This window comes from Ailuropoda melanoleuca, chromosome 16 (genome assembly GCF_002007445.2).
Source record: "Ailuropoda melanoleuca isolate Jingjing chromosome 16, ASM200744v2, whole genome shotgun sequence".
In the NCBI taxonomy this organism is placed as follows: Eukaryota; Metazoa; Chordata; class Mammalia; order Carnivora; family Ursidae; genus Ailuropoda; species Ailuropoda melanoleuca.
Genome location: NC_048233.1, coordinates 43,538,573 through 43,563,024, shown reverse-complemented (window position 1 = coordinate 43,563,024; position 24,452 = coordinate 43,538,573). Strand labels below are relative to the sequence as shown.

Here is a 24,452-nt window from a genome sequence, read left to right as displayed (position 1 = left end):
AATCCCTCATCCCCAAAGAGTCCTAAATGATGAAAACTCTTCTCTCCCTCCCACTCCCCAAACTTGCCTTCTTGTCTGCAAATCAGGCAGGCCTACCCAGCAGAGAGGAAAGAGAAGAGGGGAGAGGGAAATCAACAAAGAGAAGACACTGAGCCTGACTATAGAAAAGTGAGGCCCTCCCAGCTCCTCTCTAAGTACCCCAGGAGAGTCTGGCCTCTCTGCAGACTCAGGCAAGGGACAGGAGAAATCGGCACTAACCTTCCACATCCCCTCTTTTGAGAACCCCCTGCCCCAACCCCCTTGCCGGTTCCTCTAAGGACATTGGAAAACGAGTTGAGAGTTAAGATTTGTGTGTTTGCTTAGAGTAAACTTAGGCAACTGCAGAGAAGGTGGGATGTTACCAGGCCAGAAGGAGGAGGGGGATAAAAAGAAACCATCAGACATTGACGTAAAACTAATTCACATCCACTGGTTTATTATTGATCACGGGGCATTTCACATCGACACTAAAATTCTTTATTGCAAGTTTTACAATAATCAAGTAAATTCAGTCCAAAAACACAATGACCACGATGGCGGGGTGGGGGTGGGGGGTCCTACCTATAGACTGCCTCTCTGAACTGAAAGTTCATTTTTATTTTCTTTTGGCTTCTCAAACTGAGCAGCTCTGAGAGGCTCTTCAGACGCCTTTAGCTTTGTCTGCTGTCGTCCCCCCTCCTCCCAGCCCCCCCAACAATAATACAAAAGAACTTCATAGCTTTGTCCTCCTTAAAACGACTTCCCCCTCACTAACCTCCCCCTGGTGCATTTTCAATGCAAAAGGCCTAAGGAAAGAGGGGGGAAGGAGGAGGAGGAGAAGGAGGAGAATTGGCTTTAAAATCTCTTTTTCCTTTTTTCTTTTCCTCATTTCCCCTGAAATTCACCCAAACCAGACCATCGCACCTTGCAATATATAATTTTTGCAGCTTTTTCCTTAAAAAATAAATAACCCCCCAAAATGGCCTTAAAAAAAAAAAAACAAAAACAAACCCCAGCAGGTACCATGCTAAGACAACATCACATGCTTAAAAGGGTCCTTAACAGTGGAAGGGAGAGAAGGGCAGAGGGCTTGTTTATCTGTTTTGTCAGTTTGGAATTGACAAGGGATAAGGTGGGAGGAAGAGAGAAAAGAACCAAAATATATATATATATTAAATTCTATAAATAAGAGTCAATTTGTGTGTGAGGGGAGGATGGGGGCAGGGGTGGGGGCAGGGCGTGAGTTATGTTTTATAACCTGGTAATGTCCTCTGCCCGTTGCTGCTCCGGCGGCGTGGCGCTCTGGGAGTGGTCTTCAGAAGTGCCCGGGGTGGCTGCCGAGAGGGTGCTGGGCGCAGCGCCGGCCGGGGGCGCTGACCTGACTTTGGTGTTGGGGAGTCGGTGGTCCTTCTTCCATTTCATGCGACGGTTTTGGAACCAGATTTTGATCTGCCTCTCAGAGAGGCACAGCGAGTGGGCGATCTCGATCCTTCTCCTTCGGGTCAGGTAGCGATTGTAATGAAACTCTTTCTCTAATTCCAGGACTTGCTGCCGGGTGTAGGCTGTCCTCGAGCGCTTGGGTTCCCCTCCGTTATAATTGGGGTTCACTGGGGGGAGGAGGAGGGGAAGAGCAAATAGTGGGGTTCAGAGGCAGCAGGCTCCCGCCCCCCACCCTCACCCCATCCTCGCCTCTGTGGAACAGGAGGAGGGGGTGGTGGAAATAAAGTCATCAAGCTAAATGGGTTATAAAGAAGTTGAAGGAAGCTGGAGACTTTGTAGTGTAATAAGAGGGGAATCCTCATTGTAACGACACTGAATTATTTATGCGCCCTTAGAAAGCGAGCACAGTTTTCACACATACATAACAGATCGTAGCACATGGCTCGGACTGCCCAGAGTAGCTAAGCCATAAAATTTATGGGGGATGTAATTACCCATTCTCGCTCGTAAATCCAGTTCAATTGTGCTAACCCAGAGTCGCTCCTGGAGAGAGAGGGGAGGAGAGAAAGGAGGGAAGAGGGGAGGGAGGGGGAGAGCAAAAAGCAAAGTTGCCTACCCGTGCTAACGTGGATTTTTTTCATCCATGGGTAGACTATGGGTTGCTTGCTGGCGGCGCTGGAGGGATGGTCAGGGGCTGGCTGGCTGCAGGCTGGCGGGGCTGGGGACGGGGAGGCGGAGGCGCCTGAGAGAGGCGCCGGCTCGCAGAGCGGCTGGGGTTTCTCGGGGTGGTGGTGGCCCGCCTGCGCCGGCCCGTGGCCTCGCGAATTGCCCGGCCCCTGGAGACTGGTGCAGCTATACTGGCGCTCGGGGTAGCTAGGGCGCGGAGGCGGTGGTGGGTACAGCTCCTGGTGGTGATGCTGGAATCCCGATTCCCTGGTCCGGCCGTAATATTCCGGACTGTGCTCAGGGATGTAGCTATTTTGCGAATATTCTTCGCATGGAGGAAATTTCGGATCGATGTAGTTAGAGTCCATCAAATACGAGCTCATGATCATTAATTTCTGGAGTGGAAAATAATTTTTCTCGCTTTGTCGTTTTTCTGCTCCATAAAGCCCTCCTACTAGCTAGCGACCCTGTAAAGTTACTTTCACCATGTGACTCCGCCGGCCAATCACACGGAGCAACCCAGTCCCCGGATAAGGAACCGAATCGCTTTATTCAAAATGTATCCAATTTTTTTTGTGTGTGGTGGTGGTGCTGGGGGTGCTGGGGGTGGTGGTGGTGGTGATGTGGGGCTAGCCGGCGGGGGCTGAGGTGCCCCCAGTGCGCACCCCGCCGACTGACAGCCCTCCCCTGCAAAAGGAGATGGGAAGCCCCCAGCTCCCTTCCAGAGCCTGGGCTTTGGGGGGCTGTCGGGAGGCTGTGGTTCAGCCCGCTCCCAGAGTCTTCCCGTGGGCCTCCGGTCGGCCCCCTGGGCCTCGGCTCCTGAGCTTTTCCAGAGGTCTCCATTCATGGCGATCCTGTCTCAGTCTGTGTAGGTCACCGGGCAGCGCCCCTCTTTTGCAGGAAGAGGAAGTTGAATGAGGAGGACTGGAGTGGAGGTTGGATGGGGAGGGGCCCAGGCTGAGCCCAGGAGGCTGGAGAGCCTGGGGTGCCCCCCATCCAAGGGTACCAGAGTCCAGCCCCCTTCCCCATACACACTCACCCGACCCTCTGGCCATGGGGCCGGCGAGGCAGGGTCCCAGCTGGACCGGGCAGGTAGAGGCAGCGGGATGCAAATGATTCTGACGTCATTTCTGGAGGTCTGGGGATTGAGCCCCCGCTGAAGAGAGACAGGAAGTGGTTGGCAAAAGCAGAGTTCAGAAGCCTTGCCCTCCTCCCCTAGTACCCACTGACCCTCCCTGCCCCGGCCCCAGAGCAGAGGATCTCTTCTGCTGGCTGCTGTTTCCACTCTCATTCCATCTGGCCTGCTGCTTTCTGACAACTACCTCCAGGGCTGGCTCCTAAGGACCTGGGGCGAGCAGGAGAGGGATCTGCCAGGAGCCGGTGCCCTGCGATGGTGCCCAGCCGAGGCCCTGAGAGCTCTTCTTTCTTCATCCCTACAGAGGGCCGACCAAGCTAAGAGGGAGGCCTGTGTGGGTAGAGGCTGCTTCCGGCCAGGGATTGTATCCATGTAACACATGTGTTTACATGTAAACACACATTCCCAAGGGCCAGCTCCAGGCTGCTTTCCAAAAGCTGAGGGGTGAGCTCACCAAGCTGGGGAGGCTGGGCAGGCCTTGGGGGTCTCCAGTCCATTCCTACCCGCTCCCCTTTCTCTGTCACCCACCCACAGGAATACCCTGATGGTGGGGTGGCAGGGCCATGGAGAAGGGAGGGGGCAAGAAAGGGCTGCTTTTTCTGACCCCCCCCCCCCGCCAGGGGTGGCCACTTCCTGCCACCAATTCCAATTAGCTGATCCCATAACTCAGAGTTGGGGGGTGGCAGAAGGGAGAGCCCAGGGAGGGAGCTGGGTCCCCTTGTTGTACTTGATAACAATTATAGTTTAAAATCATAGCTTGCCGGGGCTCGGCTATATTTTACTTGATAACAATAAAAGTGACACATAAAGTTAACTGTTTATGTTTTATTTATTAGACTAAATCTGCCAGCGGTGGTAGGAGCGCTTGCCTCGTCGCTACAGCTTTTATAGGGCTGTAAAACGTCATAAATCAGTCTCGCGGAATCGCCCGCACTCTTTGTGTCGGCGGCGCAGGGCTGGCGGCCGCTGGCTGCCTGCTCCCTCCTTTCCACGAAAAGTCGTAATGTGATTTTTTTCCCTCTGATTTTATTATTATGATCGCCGCCGTGATTAGTCAATCTACCTTTAATTCGCCGCCCTACGCTGCCTCCTCCCAGCCCAGCCTGGTTGACACTTGAATAAGTACCTTTTAAAACGGCATAACAACTATTTGAGGGTTTAATTAGAACATCTGCAATTAAGGGAATGAGGAGGGGAAAGGGAAAAAAAATAAAGCCCTCGTGAGAGGGAGACTGAAGGCGGGAGATTCCCCACCTGTCTTTCACCACCTTAGGGATGTGGGAGAGGGGGTCCCCACATCCAAATTAGGGCTCACCCTGAGGGCAGGCATGAGAACCGCCTGGGCCCGCTGGCCACTCTCTATCCTCCAGGGCTGAGTCTCTCCTCGCCCAGGCTCACCAGGAGCCAGGGCCTGGGGGCCCCTGGACACCCTCTCCCCAGGCGGACAATGCCCTGTGCCCCTACCACCAGCCGAGTGAGGGAACAGGCATTCCCTCAGAGAAGAGTCCCAGATTTCCCAGTGGGTCCCTGCCCATTCCTGTCTGGGACCGTCTGCGTGTGAGGACTGGCCAGTGTGGTTGGAAGAGGAACGTGAAACTGTGGGGAGGAGAAGCCTGCCGCTCGGTTGATAGTGGTTTGGAGCCTGGGAGGTTTTATTTGTTGTAATTATTGGGGGTAGGGGTGGGTTAATTATAAGTTGCTGGAAGAGGGCAAAGGGAAACCAATGCTGAATGCTGCCCTACATAAAAGTCTGAACCGCAGCCCCAGACTGCCCCCCAGGGAGAGCCAAAGCTCCAGAGAGCTCAGGTAGGGTGGGGGAGGGTTGCTGAAGGAGGAGAAAGCCTTCCAGCCCCACCCCCAGCCTCCCTTCAGGCCAGCACCTGGATCAGGCTGCCCCACCCAATCCTGGCCGAGAATATTCTCCTCCTCACCTTGGAAAGGTGAGGTCTTGGCCTGGCTCCACCGCTCCCAGCCCTCACACTCGTCTTCTATCAGCCCTGCCCACTTCACCCCCCACAACCCTTTCTCTTCCATCTTTTCACCTTCTTGGGCTTGTTAGGGAATTCTTCCCAAGGCGTCGCCCATCCTAGCCCCCATTCCCCAGGATTCTGAGCTCCTGCAGGTGGGTCAAGGGAGCGGGAGCAGGAAACCCACTTTGGGCCAATATGTATAAGTAGGTACAGAGTTCAGGTGCCTCCAGCTGAATGTCAAGTCTGTCTTTGGTTATTACAGCTAACAAGTATATATGCATACGTGCTGTTAATACTTATTAACACATTAAATGCCTCCTTATGCAGCCGTAAATACGTGGGGTTCCCATCCCAGGTTTGCACAGCTAATTCAACATGCACCTCCAGAAAGTGAAATCTGGGAGGTTCTCCCAAATTTGCCCACATTCATCTACACCACTTGCCAAAAAACTCTCTTTGGGTGCCTGTACCTTAACAGCAGGGAAGTTGCTTATCACAAGGGGAAAAGAGCAAGCCAGCCAGACTCTACCACACACATACATGCAAACATTTTCACCTGGATATTATTACAAGCACAGAAATAAAATCCCTCTGGAGAGCTCGTGCACTTAGCATTGGCTTAAAGGGGGGGGGGCACACAAGCAGCTCTTGCCTGTGATGAGCCCTTGTATCTGGTCCTCTCTCCTTTTGTGCTTTGCCCTCCTGCCCCTGTCTTGCCAGCCCAAGGATCTTGCCTGTGATGAGTCCTTGTATCTGGTCTTCTCTCCTTTTGTGCTTTGCCCTCCTGCCCCTGTCTTGCCAGCCCAAGGATCTCCTCCCTCTCTGCCCTCCACCTCTCTCTGCCCCAATTTTTTTTTTCCTGACCACCCTTTGCCAGCATCCAAACGCTCTCTGAAGGCCACCCTCCCCATCTCCTTTCTAAATCTCGATCTGGTTTCTCTTTTGGAAACATGTTTCAGTACAAAGCGCTTCCCTTCTGACACCGCTGAAGAAAAATATGTGTCCATTGTGTGCGAGGCCTTATTGTGCCCGGATTACCATACTGACCGTTGGATAACCCATATTCCTCCCCTCCCTAGTAACAAGCTGCCGGCTGAGGGACCTCGGCCGCTCCACTCATTCTGTGCTGCGTTAAAATCTCACCTCTCAGACTCCCTGGATTTTCCTAGGGAGAAAAATCAATGGGAGAACCAACCCAGGATTTGGAGGGCCAAGAGAAGGAAAACGAGGGTCATTCCTTCCCCACCCTCAGAAGTGCAGGATTTGCGTGTATGATGTGGTTTTGTGATTGTTGTTTTAGAGATTAAAAACGCAGCACCTCTCTTTCCTCTTCCTCAAATAAATGGACTTTCAGATGCTATGCAATCAAGTAATTCACTTCATTTTTTTCTCCAAGCAGCTTGAAAACCCCAAACTAAAGCAAGACTCTTATTTCATTTTTTGCCGCGTGCGTCTGTATATATGTGTGTTTTTGTCCCTTTCTAATGCCAGCGGGCAGAGGTAATGTATGCAAAAGAATATGCAAATGCTTAATTGATTTCTTCTTAAATCTCTTGTCAGTAAAAGTAATGAATTGGTCTAAAATGATTTTAATAACCCAGACGTGTCACCAGAAAATACTAAACCTTTTTTTTTTCTCCTGGAATCGCTTATAGTCTCAAAAAAAAAAAAGCAATCATGGAATGTTAATTTGCCCCCCTTTAAAATATTAAAGATGAATTTCTCTTGTTTGTTCGGAGACCATAGGCAAGGTCCTCTCTTGGATTTCCCCCTCCTTGCCTTGCCTTCCCCGGAATTCAATTTTCCTCAAATCTCGTTTAAAGTGGCTTTTTAAAAAGTGGCCGCATTTTAATATTGGTTAGACAGAATGACCTGCATTTCACCTCGGGTGTTTGACTTGTTCCAATAGGTCACTGCCATGGGGTTATTGATGGGGAAACTCCATTGAAATTTGTCTCTTCGCAAATGGCCTTTAGATCTTCCAGCGAGTTCAATAACTAGTTATAATGTGGAAGGGGAAAAATGAAGGCCCTGGGCTAACGAATTTGATGTTTCATTTTTATGCTGGAGAAATTGTTAGTTAGAGGTTGGGTTCCCCACCCCCTTCCTTGCTCATCCTGGCCTCACTGACCCCCACTCTCATCCAAGGCTGCTGGATTATATCCCCTTTAAAACTTGAGCTGGGGTGTCCCTTTCTACCTTTGATGCAAGCTTTAATTCTTTTTATTATTAATATTGTTGTTGTTGCTGCTGAAAATTCTGACTTAAGGTTGCGGGAAGCTTGCGCTGCTGGAGATTTGTAACCTAAACTTTCCTGTTAGAGGGGGGAAAGGACTTTTACTTTTAAAGGAGGTGAAATGCAGTTTTGAAAGTTCTAGGAATTAGGATGGCTTTAGGGTAGCTTATGGTGGGCTCCTTGACCTGGTGCTTCCAGAATTAAGGAAATGATAGGAGGCTGGGAACCCTTTGAGGGCTTGTCGAGGGCATCTCAAAATGGCCCAATCTGTTCTTGGCCTCTGAGCTGCCACAGACCCCTGGGCTCAGGCACCCAGGACCAAGGAAGGCAGAGACTGGGAGGGAGAAGTCCATGGAGCAGGCAAGAGAATCCTGGGTCTCTCTCCTCCAGGGTCAGAGACAGAATTCCTGGAGACTAGGATCGGTAACTGCTTGCTTCAGGAGAAGGGCACTCCAGGAAAGCCCACCGCCTGAAGACAGCGCATTTTAGTGAGCTGGAAAGAACAGAGGACAATAATGGGGGTGGGGGGGATGGAGATTTTTTATAAGATTCCCTTGTTTTCGGGAGTCCTCAAGTAGTCAGAGAGGAAAGGGCAGGGGAAGGGAGGGAAGGTCTTTATTTTATTCTCCCCAACCACAACCAAGTTGGGGCCCCCTTGACTTGTCCAGAAAACCCTCTGCGATAAAGGATTGTGGAGAGCTTGGTCTCTCCGGGCTGACCCAGCCATACAAGATCATTACCATTATTAACCTCTATAATAACAAGAGCATCATTCCCTCACGAAACAGAGCTCCCAGTGTGCCTCATTTTCTTCTTCCAGGAGCTGTCCCTTCTCCTTCCCTGCCCAAAGAGGCCCAGTTTGCTCAACCCCAAGTTTCTCCTTTAATAAAGCCCACCTGCCTCCTACTCCCTTTCCCAGCCTTGGCCCATAGATGGGAGTCATGCCAAAGGCTTGCCTGGACTCCTGGGCTGGGGGAATCAAGGTCCTGGCCACTATGTAAGGGCCTGAAACCGGGGTGCCACCTCCCTCCATCCCCTCAAACCCAGAGGCAGCATCTCGGTGCCCCCTGGGCTCTCGGACGAACTTCCGCAGACGCATCCCTGACACCACTGGACTATGGCGAGCAGAGTTTAACCCCGCACCGCAGCTCCATAAAAATGGGGGGGCCGAGAAGGGGCCACCGGATGGCTTCTGGGTCGGGCCTGAGAGAGGACACGCAGCCTGTTCTCCCCAGCCCAGCGGGAATCAATTGCGATCTGCTCTCAACTTGCCCGCAGCCCCTCCGCGCTCTGGCCCCAGCGGGCGAGCCCCCATCCCCGGGCCGCTCGCCCGCCTCGGCCCACACCTTGGCCGCCTCCTCCGAACCCTGGACCCCCAGCCTCGGGCCTCGCCCTCTCCCCGGTTTAATTACGTGATTGATTTTCGCTTTGGTCGCGTCGGGACGCCTCTGCCTCCGACTGTTTAAATCTTTCGGCTCTCTTTTTGTGTTTCCGAGTCCTCCTGACGGGCTGTAATTTAGAGACTGCCCCTCGGGTGGCCTGGGTCCGTCCGGGCTGCCGCCTCGCCCTACACTCCAACGAAATGGTCCTCCCGCGGTTCTCGGAGCCGCCCGGGCTGCAGCCGCCCCACGCCGCCGGGCTCTGCTCCTCGGGCCCTGACCATTCGCCTTCCTGAATTATTTTGTGCTCCATTATCCTCTGATAGAAAAATGTTCCGTGTTTGAGTTATCACTCCATGCCTGGGCCCGGAGCTGGGCTGCTCCGCGTTTTTGTGTTTTCTCTTCCCCGAATGTGGCTTGGAGGAGAAGGTCTGGGCTGGGACCCGAGGCAGCACCGCGCCTGGCTCCAGGCTCGGCGGGAGCTCCAGCCGCTTCCCCCGCACAGCCGCCCGCGCCGGAGGGCCCGAAGCGCCCGGACGAGCAAATTCGGCCACCCCTTTCCGCCCCGGAGCGCCGGCGGGACCGCAGCGGGGCGGCCCCCAGCCCGCAGCGGGCCGCCGAGTCCGCTTTTGCCTCCCGGCCCCAGACAGAGGCCCGGCCGCGGGCACCTGCGTCCAGCACCACGCGGGGCGGCGGCCCCGGCGCCGGAGGGACTGAAGGTGAGGCGAAGGACGGATCTTTGGGAAAGAGGGAAGGAACTTTGATTTAGGATCAGTGTGGCTTTGGGGTGGGCAGTGCAAGGGGGAGCCATGGAATAAAGAAAAGGAGCCCTGCGCCCACCGTGGCTGACCTCTTTCCCCGGCTGTCTCCGGAAGAAAACACTCTCTTTCCTCCCCAAACCGCTGGTTTTCCGCTTACTCTCGCATCTATTTACAACTAATAAACACTTCTCTGATGATTCTCCCACGTCCTGTTCATTCTTTGATCCCTCCCAACGAGGCAAGCCATGAGTTACCATTAGCAGTATTTTCTGATTGTATTTTTCCCCCTGGGGAGNTGGAGACGCTGGCATCTGTAGCAATCATTAGTCAAAGCCGCGGAAGCCAAAGGAGCCGAGGAGTTGGACAGAAAAAATCTTGGAAATGATATACAGGAGCCGTGAAGGCATCAATCCCGGCCGATAAGAGCGCGGCTGCAGGGAGCGCGGCCGCAGCTTAATTGGGCCCTGGGCACCAAGAACAATTGGGGAGGGGGCACCTAGGGCTTGGGCAGTGACCCTGGCACCATGTGGGCACCCTACAAAAAAATGATCGGGGGCTTACACACCTTTCCCCCCAAATCCAGAGGCCCAGCTAGGGTTGGGGAGGACTCTCATGTGCCTGTCAGCCTCTCCACCCTGACAGCCAAGAGGAGCCGGACTGAAGGGCGCTCCCCTTCTTCTCAGTGGCTGTCTTGAGAGGTATTGCAGGATGGGGAGCCTGGCTGGGACTTCAGGGCACAGGGACAGCCTGGAGAGAGAGACTGTGGCCCCTACAGTGGGTTTTCAAGGGGGCAGATGACTCAGTTGGACTAGATTTGGAGATAGCTTTAGAGATAGCAGCAGAATTGCTCACTTTAATAAGCAAAACATCCCAAAGATATTTGTTCTCCATCCCCACTTGCCTGATGTCTCTATTGATCACAGAGACAGACAGAGAGATGCAGGAAGTTTAAATCCTTCCAGAGGGAGATCTATGCCCCTCCATATAGATATATGTATTATGGAACCATCTCTAAACATATGCTCAAATGTTTAAGTTTGCCCCAAAACTGCAAAGACCATAACGACCTCCACATACGTAGCTTCGATATGTAGCTATTTCATGGGTTGAGGCCCTTGCATAAATCTAGATAAAATTTTCAAAATAGAGATTGAGCAACACACACATAGTTCTTTCCAATCGAGAAAAAAAACCCCAAATATTCATCTAGATGTTTAGAGAGCTATACCAATACATCCCAGCGTGTACGTCCAACCACTACAGAAAGATTGGTAATGCGCACACAGGAACTCGATAGAGGACTGGTATGTTCACTGTGGATCTATAAATCTGAAGACCTATACACCTGCATTTAAATGTGGAGTAGAGAGTGATATAAAACATACATCCTGTTATATAGACATAGATCGATCCATAAATACATTTTCACGTGGGTAGCTATTGGACTGCTCAGCTCTCTATAACGATATGTGTATTTGCATTGAGCCCTAGGAATGAGGGAGGTTCTCTAGTGCTCCTGGGCTTGGGATGTCCCAGCCCAGACCTCTCTGGGAAACAAATGAGGGTAAACTAGAGCCTGTGCACTTGCTAAGAGGCCCAGGAACTCATATAATCTACGGCCTCATTTCCAGCATATGGGGGCATTTCTCCGGGCGATGGATAGGAGTCATCATCCCTGGGCCCCAAAGCGTCGCTAACTGAGATGGAGGGAGAGAGCTCTTTACTTCCTTTCCCTTCAGCTCCCTAGCCCAAGGCTGGGGATGGAGGGACCTGTGGGAGGTTGGGGTGTTACTTTAGGGGAAGGCTCATTAACATTACAAAATGGAGCTATTCGATAAAATATGGTTTTGTTTGGAGACAGCTCAGTTACAGCGTTACAGCGAGATGTGAGAAGGCTGTGGGCTTTCACACACACACCTGCACCCGTCTTAATTACATAAAACCCGGTCACAGACTGGAGAGGTTTCCTCCATTCATTCGGTGCTAGATGGCTTCTTCTATATGCCTCACTCCCAATGCCTCTTCTCAAGAGCTCTCTATACACCTGAAGTCCCATCTTCCCAAGGAAGGGTTTGGGGCTCGGGAAAGGGGTCACAGGGAATAGCAGACCCAGAAGTCATGGTAGAGTCCCCAGGAGTCATAGTATTAGCCACCAGGTGCAGAAGCTGATTGCCTTTTATGTTAGTTCTTTTTTAATTGCGGGGATGGGGGGACCAAGGTATGTGTGCGGGGGGGGGACGAAAAAAAGAAAGATTGCACCACCGTTTTAAAATCTAGAACTTTGAGGGGGGGGAAATCACCAATGAGCCCTTTTCTTATTGGAGGCATAGGATTTGGAAAGCTCTGGACTTCCTTTTATTTTTCTCCTTTGGTTTACTGGGGAAAGGGAGGTAAGGAGGGGCCCCAGGTGGGCTTGGAGAAGTGCAATCCAATCTAGCTGGCCAGCTTGGGGGAGAGTGATTTACAAAGCAAAACCTCAGATGCCACTTCCTGAGAAGTCACCAGATCAAAACAGCTCCTCTAGGCTTTTATGACCCCATCTCTACTCCCAACAGGAAAAGCACCCTCAATAAAACCTCAGCCCATGCCCCCATCCTCCACCCAGATGAGGGGGAGAGACACAATCTAAAATGAGGGACCTGACCCTTACTCCCTTCATTCACACACCACACACACACACACACTCACACACTCACACACACTGGATTTTCTAGGAAGTTGACTTTTTAAAGAAGTATTTACTAGCAGCCCTGAGTTTGAGTTTGAGCCTAGAATAGCAAGTAAAAGGAGGATTTGATCAGAGAAGGGGTCTGGTCTTACAGTCCCACATTGCCTTCCAACCCCCCACAACCCAACAGGCCAACAGGACACTAAAGGTCATCAAGAGTCTGACTGCCACCATCTGTGGGGGCTGCTCCAGGGTCCTGGTTTTCCAGGGAGGCAGAAGAGAGGAAACTTAACAGTTACCCAGGGCTTCAGTGGGCAGGGGTGGGCTGGGGAGAACAAATGGTCTCCAGGCTGAACGGACTGGAAGAACAGGGCAGGACAATGAGTGGGAAGTTGGTTCAGGTCAGCTGGTTTACTGTCCTCTGCCTGGGTTGCTCTTTCATACCAGACTTGGACACATACATATGTACACTTTGGAGTGTTCCGGTGTGGTGTTCGGGTCCAGGGGGCTGGGAGATGTAGGGATCTTTCAAGGGCGGAACCCAGCCTGCCCTACCTCTCTGAGAGCTGTGACACCTGCAGTCCTGAAGGAACACCAGGTAGGGGCTGCAGATCATGGTAGAACTTTCTCTGTATGTGTTAGGTGTAGAGAAAAAGCTGCCTTCCTTCATAAGTCTCCTATTCAACTTCTCATTGTAGATCTTAAGGCCTGGTCATCAGAGGCTAAACAAAGTCCTGGGTTAACTTGCCCAACTTTCCCAAGTCCCAAATTACACCCCACCCATCCACCCCCATCTCTCTCTCCCTCTCTCACATGCACACACACACCGAATCCTTCCGGGTATCTCTGTTTTCCTTTTGCCCCTCAGTGACCCTTAGGAATGGCAGAAGTTGGATCCCAGGGTTCTATAGGACTCAAGGATGAAGAGCTCTCTCTCGCCCCAGTTCCTCGGTTGAGACACCTTGAGATTCTGGAGCCCCATCAAAGTAGCCAAGGGATATATACAGACACACTATTCTGGGTTACAAGGACCCAATAAAAGGGAATGTGATTTTCTTGGCCCTCCAGCAATCTCGTTCCTTCCTTAAATTGAATATCTAATCCAGAAAGCCTTAGCTTGGGGGTCTTAAATCCGGATTGTCTCTCTTCTCCATCTCAAAGAGCTCCAAGGTCTCCAGTCCCATGAGCAGGAGACTCAGAGTAATTCATGCATCCCCAGCAAAAGAAAACAGAGAATCGAAGCCTAGGATCATGATGGTTCAGCTCAAAAACTCAGCCCAAAGCATTTGTACACAGAAAGGGAGAGTCAAAAGAGACAGATAAAGTTCACATGGGTATTAGGAGGGATTGAGGCAATACAATCTCTCTTCCCAGTGCCTGTTTGGACAGAAGCAAGCTTCCATCTTTCTTTTTCCACCCTTCATGAGATCTGGAAACTCCAATGTGAGAAATCCACACTCTAGGTGAAGGTGGGTCTCAAAGATTACCACACCATTTACCAGGGAAAAATAAATGTGCGTGCTTTAATTCTAACTCATGAAAGAGGTCAATGGTGCAGAGTGGTTGAAGTTGACTTGGGACGTGGGGGCTCCTGGTTTCTAAGAAGAGCTGCCCTTCCTCTGACTTCTCACCCCAGTCCTTCCCATCTGTCCTGTGGCACTGTCCCCAAATCAGGCCCACCCAGAAGACCAAGGAGCAGAGGGGTGCTGACAAAGCCCAGCTCATACTGGCTTATTCCTTCCACCCCTGCACCCTTGATGCCTCCAAAGAGAGTTTAGAGGTCTGGGTGGCACGGGCCATCAGAGCTCCTGCCCCTCAGTCAGCTTGAGGAGGTAGACGGTCAAGAGGAGAAGGGGAGCGAAGGGGAACTCAACCATAAAATTAACCATGGAACAAAACCCTGGAGACTGGAGGGCACTGGAGGGAGAAATGTCCGGGTCTGGACCCACACACGCGTGGTTTGGCTCAGGGCCCAGCCCAGGTGTTCAGGAAACACAAGCACTTCTGTCCTACGTGCACAGCTTCTGTGCCATCAGATGCTCTTGCTCAGAAATAGTTTCTCACCCACTGCTTGTTCTGACTTGACCCATGTGAACACGAACACAGAAATCCACACCTTCACTGGCTGTACCCTTTAATAGCTACTGGCCAGAGCACAGGCACAGGAGCATCGCTTAGTTGTTTTATTATTATTATTATTATTATTATTATTATTATTATTATCACTATGCAAAGGAAAGGGACTTAAATTCATCAACTGCTTATAATATATCGGTGGAGGGTCCTGGTTTTCTGCGCTCACTCCTTTTTCCAAACCCCTTTTTCAACTGGCTCAAAGTTATTCAACAAACTAAAGGTACCAAACACAACTTTCAGAAGGTCTCCACTTCTGCTCCCTTCCCCCACCATATCAGAGGTCGTCTGATAAAACTAATGGCTCCTGGGCACTTCCAGAAAGATAAATCAGAACAGGTCTCTTCTCATCGCCCCCATCTTCCCCCAGGAGGATCAGAAGAGAATGAAAACTGGTACAAGGTGAGTGTTTAGGGAATAATCACCATCAGAATTTGAATTCGGGGCTGGAGTTCATATCCACACCTACTTGCACACCCTGATCTAGGGTCCACGTCTATAAAGCCCAGTGAATTGGGATTGATCCAGAGGACACCCCCACAACTTCAGATCCCTGTAAACTGAGAGGGACCTCGAGGCACATTGTTAGAACTAGAGGACGCAAGCCAAAGACTCCCCAGAACTAGTTCAGAGATAAAGGGAGGGGCTAGAATATTTTCAGCATTGCTTTTCCCATTCCTATCTGAGATAGGGTGGACCCAGGAGGTAAAGGGGTGGTAAGGGAGGGATGGAGGAAGGGGAGTTGAGGGGATGGGCGAGACAGAGACCCAAGTACTTTTTGGCTGATTGGTCAGTGGGGGCCATGTGACCTTGCTTAGAGCATTTCTGATTGGTTGTTTGACCTTTTCCAGGGTTAAAGACCTAGGAACAAAATTAAAAGCTTCCCGGGTTGACTGGGGCACCTTGGCACTTGATTGATGGCCCATCTCCCACTCCAGGAAGACCCCAAAATTGAGTGGGGGGGGCGGGGTGGAAAACCAAGAGTCTCAGGCTCAAATGACATTTGTCTTTCTTCCATTTATGTATTTGTCCTACGAAACTGTAAAAAAAAAACTGGCCCAGACAGATTATTTGAGAGGAAGGACAATCTATTATTACTGGAGCAGGAAGAGGGGGTGATATTTAAATGGAACTTTTGAGGAAGTCCTAGAACCCCCAAGAGAGGCTGTGTAAGTCTGTCAAACAGAAACACACCCCTTTCCACGGACAGGAAGGGAGTGGGACTGCGCTTTGGCCAGGAGTATGGGAAGTTTGCCTGGGTGTGGGACTTTGGCCCTGGCTAAGTTCTTGGTTGAAGACCATTAGACTCTCACTCCCTAAAGCCCTGGGGAGCCGGCAGGAGGGGAAGAGTCAAGTTAGAGAGCAAGGAAAACTCCCATCTCCCTGAGGCTTGAATGGAAAGTTTCCAGAAACCCCCCAAATCACAGACTGGTGGGGAGGGGAGAGTGGAGAGGGCCGATTATGAGAAAGGGAGAACCTGAGAGTTAACTTTTTGAATGGGCTCCTGGGGAGATCTTCAGGGATCCTCACACTTCCTCGGGAAATAAAGGAGTGGAGAGGATGATGGTGGGGAGGCCCAATCTTGGTGCGGGACAGGGGTCCCCAGGGGGATGACGTTGGGGAGTCCCCCAGGTCCCGGGCCAGCACTCCTCACGCAGGCAAGAGCCCGCTAGAGCCGGCTTGGAGATGGGCTCAGGCGCCCGTGTCTTTGGGTCTCTGTTCCCCTTCACGCTCCCAGAGTCGGCCTGGGCTCTCCGTCTCTGCTTGAGTCCTGCTTTCCTCAGTCCCCCTGGGCAGCAGGGGCACACTCACTGCGTCCTCTCCCTGTCCCCCAACCGCACTTCTCCACAAAAGTGGGTGTCCAGACCCCCTCGCGCCCCAGGGCAGTCCTTCCTTCTGGGAAGGCACAGACCTGGCTCTCCTCAGCCACTCTCCTCCCCTTTCCCTTGGCCTGGACCAGTCGCCCTCCATGGGCCCGCCTTCCACCCTGATTCGGAATACCTCCAGATTCGGTTGATTGGGTCGGCCCCTTCAAGGAGCCTGGGCTGTCCTGGCTTAGCTCCAGGTGACGCACGGGGAGGGGGGTGCACTCGCAGGTGTGGAGGACACGTGCCTCCTGTGCCCAAGGCCTCACTGCTCCTTCCTAGAAACCTTTAGGGAGCCCCAGCCTGAGACTGGCCAAAGAACTCTGTGCCCATATTGGGCTCTGATGGCTCCACCACCAGCCCCAGGCCACTCTCTCCCCAGGACTGGAGGGCTTTCCTGGCCAGCCAAGGAAGGACATTGCCTCCACTCTCCCACCGGCGGGAACCTCTAGGCCTGCCCGGCCTACTTTAACCTCACGCAAGCGCTAGGAATGCCAGGGGAGACCCCAACAGCTAGAGGGAAGCATGAAACCACACTGGCCCCAGACTACAGACGCTGGAACAGCTGCCCCCCGCCCCCGCCTGGTGGTAAGGAGAGAGAAGATGCTCTGGGACTCTGGCCTCCACCAGCTGCCTTCAAGATGCTTCTACCATTTCAGGCCGCAGCCTGTGGGCTCAGAAGTCCCGAAGCCTTCCTCCCTGGCCTCCCTCTCCAGCTGCCTGACCTGCCTGGACTCTGAGCCACTGGCCCAAGGGCTGACCTGGCCCCTCCCTGGGCTGGGGGGGCCCCAGAGGGACTTTGCACTTGCGCCTAGAGTTTGCGCACTCTTACAAACACCAAGCACCCATTTGTCTGCCGAGTCTTGCTCCCCAACTGAGGAGGGAGAGGGGGTCAGGGAGACCTGGCAAAGCTCTAAAGAACCCAGGCCTCTCTTTACCGCAGTCGAATTGCAGCTGGGGGGAATAAAGGGCAGGGAGGGGAGCGCTGGTCAGAGGAGACAAGCTCCCCCATCCTCCTACCTCCCAGCGGCTTCTGCTCTTCTTCCACCAAAGCCTGGGAATGCCCGGGGAGGCCTTCCTCCCGTCCCCTTAATGAGTGGGAACTGCCTTCTATCATGGGGAGGGGGGATTAGGTAAACGGGAGAAAGGGTCAGAGAGAGAGAAAATTAACTTACAGCGTTCGCCTGGGATTCATTTGCGAAGATGTAACCTCTCACCGTCATCCCCAGCGCCGTAATCCCCTCTAACTGCCAGGCCCTCTGTCCTAGCGTTAAACCCCACCAGCAGCTGCGTGGCTGGACAGTTAAGATTATATATGATGTAAATATATTGTGGGTTTGTCAGCTCTCCCTACACCATAAAACTTGGTTTAATGACATCACGTGGTCCCCCAAGAGCCACTCACGGGCTTGCCTTCAGGCCATTCACATAAGTAACCTCCAAAAGTTTCAAACCCCTAAATCCACACAGAAGCCCTGCGTGTTTCTCCAATGCTCAGTTACACTAAAAAGCCCTGGTGCCGCTCCTTTGCCCCACCCCCACACCCCCCTTGCAGGGTGGAGAGGGGGGAGAGGGTGGATCCTTATTTATTTATTTACTTACTTACTTACTTATTTCCATAAGGACCTGTCGCCTCGAGGTCGTGTTGATATTTTTTCCTCCTATTTTTTTTTCCTCCTCTCTCCTCTAATTGCTCAGAATGGGTCGTGTCCCCCTCTTCCCACTCCCCCGGGAAGGTAAGTCACGCTTCTTCCCCTTTATTTTGCTGGCTGCCAGAGGGGGTGGGCTTCAGGGCAAAGTGGGGAGGAAGGCTCCATGGTCCCTGCTTGGGACCCAGAAGCCCCTCCACTAACTTTCCCAGAGCGATGCCAAATCCTGGTGCTTGGAGGTCGGTCCAGGAGGCTGGCTGGTGGGAGAACCATGCCAGGCTTCAAAGCAGAAGGCTCTGCTCAGGGAGAAAGCAAGGGTCTGGGCCGAACCTAGTCCCAGCGTAGGGGAGTGCGGCCGAGGGCTCTGGCCAGGTTGTGGCCGCTGCTTCGGCTGAAGCAAAGGCTGGGGCCTGGGGCAGGCCCGCACACGGACAGGAGGGGCGGGGGGCAGGCGGGCGCTGGCTGCGTCTCCCCAAGTCTGGCCAACTTGAGTCAATCCTCCAGCTCCTCCAGGGAAAGAGGCCTTAACACTGCGGGAAGGAGGCATTCCGTGCAAGGTGGGGCTGCTGTGCCCTGCAAGGCGGGTCTGAGCAGCTTTGACCCTGGCCCTGGCCCAGCCCTCGGTTCTACCCCTGGGGCGGTGTGTCCCCTGGGGAGGAAGCTCAGGGAATCGGCCGCCAGGGATGCTGGAGTGCGTGATGGCGGGCGCCACGGCCCCTTTCTTAGTTAACTGTTACCCATTGGAGACGCCAGTGCTTCTCCACGCTTCACCGCCCGCCCAATAGTTTTACTCAGCATGGAGAAAAAATTAAAATAACTCCCTGAAGAAAATTACACATTTTATTTGAGAGAGAGAGGGAGAGAGCGTGAGGGATTGAGAGGGGAGCCGAGTTGGTGCTGGGCCGGGCCGACTGCTGTGTGCTAGTCAGGGAGAGACGCAACTGGCGCCCTAACCTGGCCTGAGTGCAGTGCGAAGGGAAGCCTGTAGCAATGGGCGCAGATCAATAAACATTTGTTGAGACCTCCTACGTGCCGGGCACAGGGTGAGGAAAGACTCCGGCGTTTAAAAAAAAATGACGGATAGCTTAGGCAGTGGGATGCAGAGAAGTCAGTCCTTCTAATAAATCCAAGGAGCATCAGCATTAATAATCATAAACATTCCCCTTGCCCCTCCCCAGAGTCTCTCTGCTCCCTTTCCCTCTTGGCTGTAAGAGCAGCCTTCCAGCCCAGCTCCTGAACCGCTCCCTCCCCCAGTGTGGGGGGCCTAGGCTTGGCTCCAGGAAGTCACCCCCGTTGTGGGAGGCGGGAGAGGAAATGCAGTAAAGTTTTATGGACCCTTCCCACATTTGTTTCTCCTATAAAGTACTTCCTCCCCCATCCCATCCCAGGAACCTGGAGCAGAGCAGAGTGTGGGCCTCAGCCAGCCTCGGCACCACCTGAATTATCTGCCTTTTCCCCTTCCCTTTAGCCCGCCCTCCCCCTCCACACAAAATCCCAGAGACTGAGACAAATGATGGCAAACAGAAGGACTCAGGCACCAGTCTATGCAGCTCCTCTCCCAGCTAATCATCCTGCATAGCCTCAGGCCCTAGAAGTGGGGGAAACAGTCTGCACATTTCCTGCCAGGCAGGTACACCGTAGGCTGCCCTCCTTGCTCCCGTCTCCCCCAGTATCTTAAAAAGCTGAGACACACTTCCTCCAATCCCCCCCAGACCCCTTCACCAAGCAGTACCAGCTCTATCTGAGGAGCCTTCTTGGGACCAAATGGGCCCCTAGGCTGAGGGCTCGGCCCTCCCTCTCTGTCCAACGAGGCCCCCTCAGGGAACACCTAGTCCTGGGAGAGATCTTCAGAGGCCCGGTCTGAGTCTGAGCACCATGGAGCCCCCAGGCCCTGCAGATTAGCTCTGGCATGCAGTGGGGGCTGCTTGCCAGTCTAGAGGCCTCAGACCCACCTAGCCAAGGTGGGAGTGGGATGCAGAGGCCTGAAAGCCTTGGAGAGCCACAGCATGGGGAAAGCCAGTACAGACTTGCCTACGTGCTCTCCCCTTTCCCCAAAGGCCCTTCTGAGAACCAGGGATCTGGAAAGGAGCTCAATTTCTCCTCCCTCTTCTCAATACCTCTAGAAGCTCCTAAAAATTCTTTTTAAAAAGAGGGCTGAGAGGCTGTGGGTCTCCCCTATACCCCACAGCCCATTTAGACAGTTTTACCCAATGCATGCCCCAAAGAGAGAGGTACCCCTGCATCTTTAGTCCTGTTCTCTCTTTGTCTTTATTTGATATGACAAAATATAGTTTCAGGAAAGACCTGGAGTCAATAAATAGTTGGACAACAGCGATGGGGCAGGAGGGCACAGAGAGTCGTGGCAGGGACTAGTGGGCAGCCAGGAACCTCTCGAACTGCCTGCTGGGGTCCAGTGACAGGGAACCCCCATAGTTGGGCTATCTAGTGGTCTGAGGCGGAGGGGCCTGAGGCAGCATGCAGAGGGCACAGGCTGGAGAGGGTACTGGGCTTAGGGATGGGTGAGAAGGTCTGGAGAGCCTAGGACAACCGAGGGGGCCCTAGGCGGACCCTTCAGTCATCTCCCCCTTTCATATGCAAATCATTTAAAAACCGAACATGGAGTTTAGTCGCTACAGCGGAGCACCCCGAGTCTGGCGCCGGACTCCGCCAAGCACAACCGCTCTCGCCAGCCCTCAGCCGCCTGGCCAGCCTAAGCCGGGAACAAAGGACGGAGGAGGCCGGAGGGTCGGGGCTCCGGGCCTGGAGCGCCCGCAGGGCCCACCTTAATTCCGGCGGGCCGCGCTGGGGTTGGAAGCCTGAGAGGCGGCCCAGGCCCGGGGTCGTTCAGCACCAGCCCGTCTCCCGAAGCCCTCTGGGGAGCCCCCGCGGAGCTTGCCCTGGCCCCCCGTGCTGAGCAGAACTGAGGGGAGTCCGGGCAGCGCGGACAGCCCCGCGGGAACCTGGGGTCGGTGGGGATGCGGAATGCCAAGGGAAAGCGCTTTTGTCTGTGAGGCCCCGGAGCCGGTGCCGCAGCCCCCGCCCTTGCCCCAAAATATAGAGAGAGGAAAACGGAAAAGGAAAGGCGCGGGGACCCGAGCGGGCTCGGGGCGCTATCTGCGGGCCTCCCCGCTGCGTCTAAAGAGCCTCTTTGCTTTTCATTTTGGAATCTTTCTTCCACTTCATCCTGCGGTTCTGGAACCAGATCTTGATCTGTCTCTCGTTGAGACACAAGTTGTTGGCGATCTCTATGCGCCTGCGGCGAGTGAGGTAACGGTTAAAGTGGAATTCTTTTTCCAGTTCCAGAGTCTGGTAGCGCGTGTAACTGGTTCGGGACCGCTTGCCGTCCGTCTCTGGAATATAAACCCCCCAAGCCAGGAAGGGGTGAATAGCGTGCAGCGCCCCAGCGTCCCGACCCCAGCCCAGGCCCCCACCCGCCGCCGGAGGGAGAGCAGGCGAGCAGGGCAGGACAGGCCCAGCGGGCCGCAGGCGGGCCCGGCCCGGCCCAGCACAGCCCAGCCCCGGGACAGGCGCCTCTGCCCTGGCAGAAACTTTCCGCCGCAGCCTTCACTCAGCAGCCGGAGGGGCTGAAGGGGGTGGGGGGAGAGGGAGACCCGGGCTCGGACCGAACAATAAGCACCCTCGAGATCCGGGCACCGGGGACCCCCCTCCCGCCCCTCCCGAGTCGCTGGAATCGTCCGGAGCGGCCAGCGCCGGCCGAGCCGGCTCCGCAGGGGAGGGAGGGAGGGAGCCGCGGGGGGATCCCCGCTCTGGAGCCCCGCGCTCCTCACCCTTCAGATCCCTCTATTTTTTTAACTCCCTCCCTCTCCCCCAAAAATTGAATATTGCCTTTTATACACGTTTTGTTCCTATGATCCAATTATGTCGTCGTAAATTTGGGCGCACACAGCCTCTAAGCCTTTTAGTGGACAGTTTTACGAGCCATTGATGCCTGGATCGTAAAATTTATGGCCGCAGGTTTTTTTTCTTTATTTGCCCCGCATGGCCTATAAAACCCAGGCGGACCCGAGCGCGCAAAATGAAGTCCTAAAGTTTACCGTGGCTCATGTGCAGTTTGGTCATCCACGGGTAAATCTGTGGCGGGGCCGGTGGCTGGCTCAGTCCGGCGGGCTGCCCTGTCTGCGCCTGTTCCTCTTTGATCTCCCCACCGCTCTTAGCTCGCTCCTCCAGCGCTGGGCGAGCCGCCTTCTGACTGTACATCCCGGGGTTCAGAGGAGCCGCTTCATCTCTGCCCAGAGCGTGTCCCGGAGCGGCCGCGGCGCTGCAGGCGGGGCGGTCGGGGTGAGCCCGGGGGTTGGCAGCCATGTCTACCCCGTGGAGAGAGTTGGAAGGCGCAGGCGGTGGGAAAGTGATGCTTAAGTCCAATCCACCGTAGCAGTACCTGGATGCCTGCACCTCTGAGGCCGATCCATAGTTCCCACAAGTTTGCATGTTATAGGCAGGGATATTGGGGCTCTGCTTAAAGAATGAATTGGCTACGTAGGAGCTCATGGCGGGGAGGGCCCAAAAAAAATTTCTGCACCCTTTTTGATTAAGGGTGATTTGTGACTCTTTGAAGTTGAGGGGTTTTTTGTTCTCCAAAGTGCACAATTTATAGGTGGAGATATCTCTTTCTTTATCCTATGCGCTCTTCCCAAATAAGGGAGCCTTAAATAGAGTCACGTGACTCGAGCGGCCACTCATAAATTTGGCTTGATGACCTCCGGGAGGTTAGTGATGGAAGCCGGCGAAACGCATCTTGATATGTTGGCAAAGCCCAACCAAGGGGGAGAGGGAGTGAGAGAGAAAGAGAGAGAGAAGGGGGAGAAAAAAAAAAATGGTTCTTGGAATTGGGGGGTAGCCGGGACAACGAGCCCACAGCGACACCTGGTGCCTACTTGGAGGAATTGCAGCCAGGCTTGTTGGCTCGCCTTCAGACCGCTGGATTTTCCACCCTGTAGAGAAGCTGGTTGTTGCTGCAACAAACCCTTGAGATGGCCTTTTAAACTGTATTTAATTTTAAGGAAAGATGAGGTCTTGTTTAGGATACAAAAACTAAAGCATAGCCCTGCCTCTCCACCCCCAGAGCCTCTCAATCTTCAAAAATGACTGAGGAAAGGAGATTTAGGTAGGGGGGTCCCTGGTCACGTTGGAGATCCCAAGGGATTTATCTCAGGTTCTCTAAACCAAGGGGTGAGGTCCCTCTCCTTGGAGGCCCCAAGGCCCTGCTACTGCTGAGGAGGTGACTGTCAGCATGGGGAAGTGAACCCAGCCCCTGGAGAGGTAGATAGGATGCCCAGAGGAGGAGGGGTCCTCGGTGGGCAGACCTAGATAGAGGGGAGGGTCAGGAAGCTGAAAGTGCTGGGAACTCTGGGATGAACCTGGAGGTGAGGACCCAGGGGGACTTGAGTACACCTCACCATGCTGGGACCCCAGAGTGGTAACTAGGCAATTTTCTGTGTGTGTGTGTGTGTGTGTGTGTGTGTGTGTGTGTGTGTGTTTAGAACTAGACACAATGGGCTTGGAGGGCTGCTCCGCATCCCTGTGTATGACCCTTATGGGGTATTCTAACCCAGATATTTGGGATAGAAAATAAATGTTAATTGAGGGCATAGAGACACAAGATTAAGGCCTCCACAAATATTATATGAGAAGGGCAGAGGAAAAGGCCTGTTTTGTGCCCTTTTTGAAAAAAGGCCTCTGGAACAGGTTTTCAGGGACCTAGATACAGAAGGTCCACAGAAGAGCAATTTCTGAGCTCTTTGGAGGCGTGGAAAGGACCTGGCTGGGGGTGGGGGATGGAGGAGTTGGGCAGGGCAGGCGCCTGGGCAACCTTCACAGCCTGTGGCCAGGGGCTCCGCAGCCATTCGGCCCCTTTCCGACCCCCCCCTCCCCTAGCCCCAAGTCTTATTCTTTCCTGCCTGCCTCTCCCCAGGAAATCCCCGCCCCTGCCAGGAGAAGCCCCCCTCCGGCCCCCCCCTGCTGGCGGAGGCGCTGGAGGGGGCGCTGGCGGGGATCTGGAAGGTCTGGAAAACTCTGGCGGATTTTTTCCCTCCGGGAGACCCCCTCACTCCCTCACTCCCTAGGTCCACTCAGGTTTCTCTGGCTGGGCTTAAGGAGAGAAGGCCTGAGCGGGGGAAGGGTTAGGGTCTGGCTGCGCTCCTCACCCGCCGGGTTTGAGAGGCGAAGGAGTACGGAACCAGACTGGGACTGGGGCTGTAAGGAAGAAGGAATTTTGTCCCAGCCCTGTCAGGAGTCCCAGAGCAGGCTCGGTTTCCAGGCTTTCTTTTTCGAGATGTCCTTGAATCGCTCAGTCCCTGCGGAAGGGCTCAAATCCCGCGGTCTTCTCTTTCCCCTCGGCTCTCCGCCTCCGCCACGTTTCGCAACAGTCGGCCTGGCGCGGGCTGGGGGCTGCTCACGCGGCGCCCCCCTCCTCACTCCGAGGAGCGGACGGGGGAGACCCGGGTGCCTGGAGAATGCTTCTTTTCTGGCCCTTGGGGGCTCGGGGTTCAGAAGCCAGGACCCCAGACTACCA

The 24,452-nt window shown here is 53.9% G+C and overlaps 2 protein-coding genes across 7 annotated transcripts in view; both read right to left on the bottom strand.

Annotated features, from left to right (window-relative positions):
• Positions 1-470: 470 nt before the first annotated feature.
• HOXC4 (homeobox C4) overlaps positions 471-24,452 on the bottom strand; it is a 59,682-nt gene continuing 35,700 nt past the window's right edge. For 4 of the 6 annotated variants that reach the window (XM_034645246.1, XM_034645245.1, XM_034645243.1 and 1 more), the window contains 3 exons: positions 3,164-3,280; positions 2,075-3,015; positions 471-1,625 (listed from right to left, as the gene is read on the bottom strand). In XM_034645246.1, the coding sequence (XP_034501137.1) occupies positions 1,270-1,625; positions 2,075-2,513 (795 nt within the window). In that variant the 5' untranslated portion in view covers positions 2,514-3,015; positions 3,164-3,280 and the 3' untranslated portion in view covers positions 471-1,269. Of the gene's footprint in view, positions 1,626-2,074; positions 3,281-3,446; positions 3,688-24,452 lie in introns of those variants that run through there. The other 2 variants (XM_002923431.4, XM_034645244.1) reach the window with 2 other exon arrangements.
• HOXC5 (homeobox C5) lies at positions 17,910-23,058 on the bottom strand. The gene is made up of 2 exons (XM_002923430.4): positions 21,976-23,058; positions 17,910-21,270 (listed from the first exon to the last, which is right to left on the bottom strand). The coding sequence occupies exons 1-2, from the start codon at positions 22,427-22,429 to the stop codon at positions 21,056-21,058; spliced, it is 669 nt and encodes a 222-aa protein (XP_002923476.1). The 5' UTR covers positions 22,430-23,058; the 3' UTR covers positions 17,910-21,055.